General features: G+C 44.1%; 1 protein-coding gene across 1 annotated transcript in view; it reads right to left on the bottom strand.

Annotated features, from left to right (window-relative positions):
• Positions 1-249: 249 nt before the first annotated feature.
• Positions 250-9792, bottom strand: part of LOC138487563 (zinc finger protein 62 homolog) — a 170613-nt gene continuing 161070 nt past the window's right edge. Inside the window, exon 9 of the mRNA XM_069614041.1 lies at positions 250-4958. Within this exon, the coding sequence (XP_069470142.1) occupies positions 4152-4958 (807 nt within the window). The 3' untranslated portion in view covers positions 250-4151. The remainder of the gene's footprint in view (positions 4959-9792) is intronic.

Genomic DNA, 9792 nt, shown 5'->3' with positions numbered 1-9792 from the left:
TATTTAAACAGTATGTTTTTTGTGAGAGCATTGGACACCTGTGAGGGACTGATAAGCAAAAGTGCAATTATTACCTCAACAAACGGTATTGGTAGATCACATCGCACACCATTACTGCAAATACAAAATTTGATGAAATTGTATTCGCAGTAATGGATACAATTCCATCACACAGATCCCCACAAACCAAGTTCATTAGCAGTTGCAGCAAACTTTACCAAGAAAGTAAGAAATAAGTACCCATTGGGGCGTATCATGATTTTAATATCAACATTTAAATGAACATTTTTTTTAATGAGATTCTCAACCAATTTAGGACGAGCGGAACAATTTAACTGGCTGTGTCTACAGGTGGAAACTAGAAGAAGAATAGTTTCATTCACTGAGTTTCTTAAATTCCAAAAGATCAAGTGTATCTGGGTGGTGTACTACAGAGAATTACTACCCTTCAAGTGATCTTAACACAGGGAGGTCGATCACAGTGTCTTCTTTTTTGGCTGGGATCTGGGCAGCCGGGCTCTCAGCCCGAAGAGTCCATCATTGATTCTGTTGCATTATGAATCTATTCCACATATGTTGCCAGCGGCCCCTCGGAGGCTTTGCTCACCTGATCTCATTTCTGTTTGAAGCACCTTGCCATCTGCCCGCATGCATCACAGGTAAATTTTGGTTACTCTATATCTGAAACCTAAATACGTACAGCCAAACTACAATGGAAGTGCCCTCACCTACTCCTACTTATCTTTTCTATAAACTGGCTATTTGTGGCTAAGGGGTCCTCCAGGTCTGTGCAGCAACACCCCTCTCAGACAATATATTACAATGCATTGTCACACTATTAAACTATTGCTACCCAATTCACCTGTCCTTCGGTACGTTGCCATACAAGTATGGTGCTCTGAAGAACGGGCTCACAGTCCTTATTTCGCTTTCCCTGTGACCACCGAGGGATCAACAGAAAACTCAAGGTCAATGGGTGGTAAACAGCACAGGGTCACTGAGGTCAAAAACAGAGGTTGGATCCATAGTGACGTAACAGGGAGATGCTCAACAAAGGAAGGATGTCTCAAGTATAACAGAGCAAAGGTCCAGGGAAAGCACAATCACATGGACGGGGCGATCAAACCCTAGAGTAATGTACGACCAAGGACCTCAGTCCAGGGTGCCTGTTCTATAATAGTTCATAGACAGGGTTTTATCACTGTGCAAGATTCACACAGAGTCATGCATAGTTCCCAAGAACCCTTCTTTCAGCATCTGTAACAATGGTGTCCCTCTTGGGCTCTTAGCTCAAAAACGAGGGTGATGTCTACCAACTCTGATTCTTTGGGCGTAAGCAGCGACTGTCTAATTCTTCTAGTCTACATTGGGTTGATTTTCAGGGTGCAGTCATTGTGCGCATGACACCCAGCTGAGGGCTGTATGTAGGGTTCAGAGTCAACTCGAGGTTCAGGGTTCTCAGGAGTCCACCACAAGCTCAGGGAGTTCAGGAGCCCAAAACAGGCACATGGTCCTTACTAGCCAAGAACCACTACAAGCTCAGCCGCACACCATAGGCTCAGGGATTTTAGGAGCACACTAGAGATGCATGCTTCACACTAGCTGATAACTACTACAGGTTCAGAATTATCAGGTGGCCTCCACAAACTAAGGAGCCCTCAAGTAGGCTCGGGTTTCGCGGCTATCTTAGCGTAGGCTTAGGTTAAGGCCTTCAGTTGTCCCCAGCCAATGTTCAACACTGACAGGCTTTATACACCAGATATGGGCATTTTCTTTCTATCCATCGCCCCCGCCCCTGTCTCCAACAAAACCTCTGTGGGCTTAATGCACTGCCCTGGGTCTGGTAACCATGCTCAAGTAAGTCTCATCTTTCTGTCCCAGCTTTAGCCCTTTGCATGGACCTGCATCACGGCTAAACCCTCTCTAAGCCGTAGGGCAGGCACAGTCCTTGTCAACCGAGAGATGCTGCGATCTTGCTCAGATTCTAGATTATTCTCTCTCTCCAGCTCTGGACTTCTAAATATTTTCTCCTCCTCTCTCCCACTACAACCTTTTCCTAATGTTCTTGTTCTACTCCTCCTGCAGTCCTTTTCCGTTCTCCTTGGTCCTGCAGTCCTGGCTTGCTCTGCTCACTCTGCACACCTTTGCCTCCAACCACCTGCCAAACTCCCTCAACTCAGGCCAAGTTCAACCCCCATTAACACTCTGGGCTGTGGGACTAATATAGCACTATGGAGTTATTGAAAACACCTCGGGCCAGTATGTGGCATGCATGTATGATTGGTTAAGTGTGGTTGGAACCTCCTCCCTAGGTACACTGCATGATTCTTTTGAGTTTTCATCTGCTCCGCTGCTCTGTGGGCTGAAGCTATATAGAGGGTTTTGTCGTCTTGGAGTCAGGCAGCAATGTTATGGCGTCTGCCTGACTCAGCCATGGCTCCCTTGTGTTTCGCAGAGTCTGTTTTGATCTCTTGCCATTGCCATTCAGAAGCTTGCATGTGGGCTCTCCCTTCTGCCTGTCAGATCGGCTAATGCAGTGAGTGTTTGGGAGATGCTGCGCTCTGATTGCACCTTCATGATCTTCTGTATGCTTGCAGTCCCACTTTGTGGACTGCCTTTATCTTTAGCTTCTTTATTTGTCTGTCCCCTCTCTTTTACTCCTTTACCCTATTGATTTGGGACAAATAAGCAAACTGGAGAGGAGCCCTGTGCAAAACCATGTAGCCGCCTCCAGGATCAACTTCACAAATCCGGCGGTGATCCCCAGCCCGCGGAATTCCCAATATCCCATTTCGGAGCCTTCCACATGTGTCTTCAGGGGTAACAGTCTTAGTGCGTGTGATCATTTCATGTCATCAGATGCACATCTTTTCTAGCACAGTTGCACACTTGCATTGAGCAATTGAAATAATGTATATGTGGCATTTAATTGCAAAAGGCATAATGGTGACTTGCTCTCTAGCTCTGCCTTTACACTTATGACCATAGTATGCATTCATGACTATAGATTTAGTGGTATGAGATTAGCAGAATTTACAATATCTCATTTTCCGTTCTCTCTATGCCTTGCATGTCGTGTTCACCATCCCTTCCTGTAATCATTGATCTCATCTGTAGGTTTCAGTTTATACTTTTGTTGCCTGTCGTGTACTAATTCCTCATCATCACGCTGTTTCTTAAGTAGATTCATGTATATTTCACTGTAGTGAGGGTCCCACTTAGCGTCATTTCCGTGGGTTTCACATTTTACACAGTTTTTTTGTTCTGATGCCTCTGCTGGGTTATTTCTTTATTTTATTTTTGTTTGCCATTATTTTCTATTGTTCGCCTGGCATTAGCACCTCCTACTTCAGGGCATTTCCAAGTAGTCCATGATGGGGAGCAACCTAGAATGAGGCTTTACTGTTGTGCCTTTGGGATTTACACCAGGAACAGCTGCCTTTTTCATGGTCTCCAAGCACTCAAGGTAGGTTAGTTTGGGAGTAAGCAAAAATGCAAGATAGCTTTGCTGTTGTGTTGATGCATGCAAACCAAAAGTACTCTGAGCTCAGCATGTGAGTTTGTGGGGTAATGTTGCACTAGAAGTAGCAGTAAACCAGCTTCTTTTAACCCTGCGCACAGTGTCCAAAGCAGCAGGTTTTGTCAGGTTATTTACAGCTAGCTTTTGTGGTGGATATTAAACTAACACCATAGCAGGTACCTTGGTGAGGTATGAAGGATCTACACTGTTGCATCGGCTTGTGTCAACTTTTGTGATCATTGGTCATTTTCTCAAGATTTATACCACGTTAAAGTGCTTACCACACTTTGGGCACCTGTGCGGCTTCTCCACAAATGATTTGAGGTCAGGTGTGATGGGTGCTTAGGGCAGAAAACTGAAATGTTTCTTGTACTCTGTTTATTCACAGGGCTTCCCCCCCTGTATCGGTACTTTGATGAATGTTTAGATCTGAGGTATGACTGAAGCAGTTCTTTCATTTAATGCATTGATGGGGTGTGGCCCCTGTGTGGGAGCTTTGATGCTGCCTCAGGCTTGAGAAGCCACTAAAGCTTTTCTTGCGCTTTGTACATTAATAGGGCTTCTCTCCTGTGTGAATCCTCTGATGCTTGATCAGAGACGAGTTCGAAAATAAGCAATTCTTGCACTCTGTTCATTGACGGGGCTTCTCCCCTGAATGGGCCCTTCGATGCCGCCACAGGCTTGATGAACGACTGAAGCTTTTTTCGCACTCTGTACAGTCATATGGTTTCTCTCCTGTATGAATCCTTTGATGGGTCCTCAGAGCTGAGAAAACAATGAAGCTTTTCTTGCACTCAGGACACTGATGTGGCTTCTCACCTGTATGAATCCTTTGATGCAAGATCAGAGCCGCAGTGCGAATGAAACTTTTCTTGCACTCTGTACATTCGTACGGTTTCTCCCCTGTATGAACCCTTTGATGAAGAATCAGAGCAGATGGCTGAATGAAGCTTTTCTTGCACTCTGTACACTGATGGGGCTTCGCCCCAGTATGGATCTTCTGATGCTCATAGAGATGTGATCTCTGACGGTAGCTTTTCTTACACTGAGTGCACTGGTATGGTCGTTCCCCAGTATGGATCCTCTGATGGTCGTACAGATTTGTGATCTGACTGAAGCTTTTCTCACACTCTGTACACTGGTATGGTCGCTCTCCGGTATGGCTCTTCTGATGTTGCTGCAGAGTTGAGATCCTGGTAAAGCTTTTCTCACACTCCGAGCACTGATATGGTCGCTCTCCATTATGGCTCTTCTGATGCCGATGCAGAGTTGAACTTAGGGTGAAGCTTTTCTCACATTCCAAGCACTTGAATGGTCTTTCACCTGTGTGGGTTCTCTGGTGTACCCTCAGATCTGAAGCCCAATTAAAGTGTTTTTCACATTCCGTGCACTCATAGGGCTTCTCCCTAGCATGGATCCGCCAGTGGCAGCTCATTTTCTATTGAAAAAAAGCACATGTTGCAAATGTTATTTTATGTCATCGCACAGACTAAAAATCAGTAGACCTAGTGCAGAGCAGTTCATTAACATTTTACTTCGTATTTATAAACTTACTGTGTGTGTTGCACAGCAAAGCCATTTGTGTTTTGCCTTAGATTAATCAATTTTAGGAGTAAAAAGCAGGAGCTTGACACCTCAGCAGTTTTATAATCGTCAATAAATAAATATAAATCCTTCTGAGTCTTCATCAATCAGAAGAAAGAAATGGACACAGAATACTTGCTGGTAGAATACAACACTGGCTTACATGTACAGTATTGTAGCGTATATCCAGGAGAATGGGCCCCACACCTCTATGCGTGAATAAGTATGAATTTAACTTTCACTAATTAATGTATGAAATTAATTGGAGACATATAGACGCATTGATGGGTAGCTGCCACCTTGCTGTGGTATATTCCATCTGGGGGTTCAGAGTGAAATCTGACAGACAACGAGAGTGGAGGTCAAGTTGTGCTCACTTGGAATCCTTATGTGTACTACACACCATAGTTTATAGATATCTGTACATACATGTATATTGTCTATACCCCCTGTGTCCCTTGTACACCCACCTGTGCTGTCCCCATGGACCTAAAACATGTGATTTTAAGGATAGGGTGGCAGGTTCTTCAAAGCATCGCTTTTCAGACCTTAAGGGAGCTTGCGTGAGATGTCCTGCTTTTCATTTAGGGCTTGGTGCCCTCTCTTGGCCACTAACGTTTTCATCTATACTGCCAATGGTGATAACTTCGTCCTGAGCCTGAAAATGATATCTTTTGACTTTAATTTACCAAACAAGGGCTAGCCTAAATACATGATATGCTCTGGTTCACTTAACAGTTTCCCACCAATGAAGCATCTATGTTTCACTATTTTCATATCACTAATATTTTTTCAGGTGTATTATATAGTTGTGTCACTCATATACTCCTCTAATGGCCCCAGTAGGCATTACAACCCTTTGGGGGTCTTGCAAAGACCATGAAATCATCTTCAATTGCAAGGGAAACCCAATGCAAACAGCCAAATTTAGGAAGCAAGCATTTTACCTCACTTAGTTGATCAGATAGATCTGAAGCATAAAGATTGAAGAGGCAGGGAGCACAAGCGCAACCCTGTCTTAAACCCACTTGTGTATCGATGGATTTGGAATACGTTCCAGAGGAGTTGATACACACCTGTATTTTCATGCAAAATAATGAGTATCTTTCATAAACCATGTGAGATATTCCATTGCCATTACTTGTTCCATAATTGATTTCTATCTACCTGATCAAAGACAGATGTTAAATCCACACAAGACACATATCATGGTGGATTGCCTTTTACCCAAGATTGTGCTTTTATACGTTTTACTATTAGACCATTTAGGGAACAACCTAACCCTCTTCTGAACCCCATTTGGAACTTCAGTGGTACCCTGCAGTGTTTGGCCCATTGTTCTATATGTTGTAGGACAAGGGAAGCAAACATTTTACTGGTAGAGTCCAGTAGAGCTATTGGATGATAGTTTTCGGGATTATCTCTGAGTCCTTCTTAAAAGATAGGTACAATATATAACTATTGGGCCAAGATGTGGGAATTATAGATCTACGTCATATTTCCATGAACAGAGGAAGAATGCTTGCCCAAATACAAGCATCTTCCTTAATATTTCATAAGGACCCATAGTCTTTGAGATTTTCATTTTATTAATATTATATTCATTATCATCAAGGCCAAAAGTTTCCTTCCCAACAGAATAGATTGTTGAAGTAGAAAAGGAGTTTAGAGGTGGCATGAGCACATTTATTTTCCATGAAAACTATTCAATTTTCTTCTCACGAAGGATTGATTTGTTTTTCCTATTGACTATAGCTTATTTTCATAATATATAGGCAAACATTTTTTTGCAACTTTTCTACAAATGTATCATGACGTTAGTTCACTTTCTCTCATGTGCATTACAAATTTGTGTTACTTTCATCCATTTTAAAATGTTTGGTGTAGACTTTTTATTCTGAATTGGGGATCATTTACTTTAAATTCTTTTCTTATGGTTAAGATGGATTTCCTATATTTAGGTGCATGGTGTCTGAGGAAATTCATTCGATTACAGTTAGCGACCGTAGGCAGAAGCCTAGATACAAGCTGGTCAAATTATAGGATTTGACAATAAAAAGCATTGCATGACGAGATACAAGCCACAAGAGAGTTGTATTTAGACTTGATTGTATGCATAGGGGCCACTTCATTTTATTCCCTGCTCTATTTACAAGGGTCGTAAAACCCAAGGTTGAGTGATTATAAGTGCATGCTACAGCAACGCTATATAATATGCGTGCATGATCACTTCTCGTGGTTACTTCCATGTTAAGGAATTTCACTTTTGGGAAAGTAGCAGAAGCTACACAAATGTAATCTATTGAACTTGTAAGATTCCCTCTTCGCCAAGTAGGTCCACCTAGGAAGTCCCCAAATGTGTTACAATTTAAAAAATGACAAATTGCCAGTTCTTCATAAAAATAGAGCAACCTCTTTGCTGTGAGGGATTATTGACAACAGATGCAAAGGCTTTTTAATTCTGAGAATTCAAGTATGGAAAAATACAATTTAAATCCCAACCCAAAATAATCCATTCCTATCCCAATGCTGAGTACCAATCACAAGAAAGATATTCAAGAGAATTAAAAAGAGAAGATGTGTCTGTTCTAACTGGAATCCAGTAAAAAGTTTCTTTATTGAATAATCAGTGGCAAAGTTCTACCAGCACCAATAATACCAAATGTTATATAGCGAGACCCCTTCCACTGAACCTGGATGATGCTCTGCTTGGAATCTCAATCCTCTATTCCATGCCAGATGTTTACACTTTTTTACAATCTACCTCAAACTCTGGCCTTTGGGCCCCAGCCAAGCTCCAATTTTAAACTCCTGTTTATGTTTATTTATTTATAAAGCGCACCAGACCCTGGGGCATCAGGGCGCATGTTCTGCTGCAGAGACATTCCTTTGCAGTGTCATTGTGTGCAGGATCTTATTCCAACATCCCATTTTCATTTTCCATAATGCTGTTCTTATCTGTGGTTCCCCATTTCTGTGATATCTAAAAGTACCCCATTATTCCCCCCCTCCCCCATTAACACCCTGTCCTCAGGTCTCGATCACTTGGAATCCACTACCACTACAGTTGCGGGCTGAAAGAAATCTCTTGACTTTCCAGAAAGCCCTCAAGACTTGGCTACTCAGGGAACCATCCTGCCATGTGTGTCTTTGATACTAATACTATAGCGCCCTAATGCCTAGAGATACTGGGGGTAATTCATAGAATTCAGCGCACAAGTGGTGCACGCGGCTGGCGCACAGTGTGCGCGTGCAGCGTGCGCCAAAATCCATTTCCCCGCACAGCGTATTCATGGATTTTAACATCCATTACCAGCCGTGGCGCAGAGTGGCGCAGCGACCCTGCAGCAGCGCCAGTTACACCCCCAACGCCATGAATAGCGCACAAATCCTGTACATCACGCACAGGCCCCCAACCATGAAATCGCCTGTAAAAATCCCTGAGCACCCCTCCGAATACACGTACCCCGCTGCGCAGGGAGTTTCACACGCGATTGGCCCTGTGCGAGCAGGGTACGTGTATTTCGGGGGTACGTGGGAAGTTTCACACGCGATTGGGCCTGTGCGAGCGGGGTACGTGTATTACTGGGGTACGCAGGAAGATTCACACGCGATTGGCCCTGTGCGAGTGGGGTACGTGTATTTCGGGGGTATGTGGGAAGTTTCACACGCGATTGGCCCTGTGCGAGCAGGGTACGTGTATTTTGGGGGTACGTGGGAAGTAACACACGCGATTGGCTCTGTGCGAGTAGGGTACATGTATTTCAGGGGTGTGCAGGAAGTTTCACACGCGATTTCACTGTCAGAGCGGGGTACGTGTATCCAGTGGGGTGCGCGGGGAGTCCCACACGTGAATTGACAGTGTGGGTCCTCCCAGGTGTGGCCTCTACCCCCTCCACGGCCCCTGCAGGCAACCCACACCACAGGGGACTACCCTGCACCCCTGGTCATGTCCCGCAGGCAGCCCATCCACCATGGGCATGCCCCCCAGCCAGCCCACATGTCACCTTCCACTAGTGATCACCAACTCATGTCCCCAGCACCCCCACCCCCCAGCAGTGAGGGGCACCTGCCAGCAGGCCCCGACTCATGTCCCCCAGCACCCCCAGCAGTGAGGGGCACCTGCCAGCAGGCCCCGACTCATGTCCCCCAGCACCCCCACCCACTCAGCAGTGAGGGGCACCTGCCAGCAGGCCCCGACTCATGTCCCAACAAACAACATGTCCTAACAAAACAGACCCATGTCCCTGAAGCCAACCCTAAACCCCTTACCCCCCAATCCAAGCATGCAACCATCCACAGAACCCACTCCCAAATTACCCATGCCATGAAAGTCTAAATGAACCACCATGCCCATGCAGGAATGCACAACGTAGGCACACAGTGGCAACACGTGACTGAGGAAATGTTCAATGAGACATGCACAAAACCAATGACAGAACACAACACCAATTCAGAAGTAATAAAAAATGTATTAAAAACATAATGAACTGACTTGTAGGAATATGATAATGAATGTACAATGACTGATTTAGAAAAAAATATTGAAAATCTAATGAAGTAAAAAAAAAAAGAAAAATCATGTAGAATAAAAAAGTGGTCCATTGTCAATGTCCATAATAAAAACATAATCCAAATAAAAAATAAAAAAAACATTGTTCCATGGGAATATAGAAAAAGAAAGTATG

Source organism: Ambystoma mexicanum, chromosome 9 (assembly GCF_040938575.1).
Source record: "Ambystoma mexicanum isolate Mex_15411 chromosome 9, UKY_AmexF1_1, whole genome shotgun sequence".
Classification (NCBI taxonomy): Eukaryota; Metazoa; Chordata; class Amphibia; order Caudata; family Ambystomatidae; genus Ambystoma; species Ambystoma mexicanum.
Note: the sequence above shows the minus strand (reverse complement) of the source record. Positions and strands in the feature narration are given on the sequence as shown.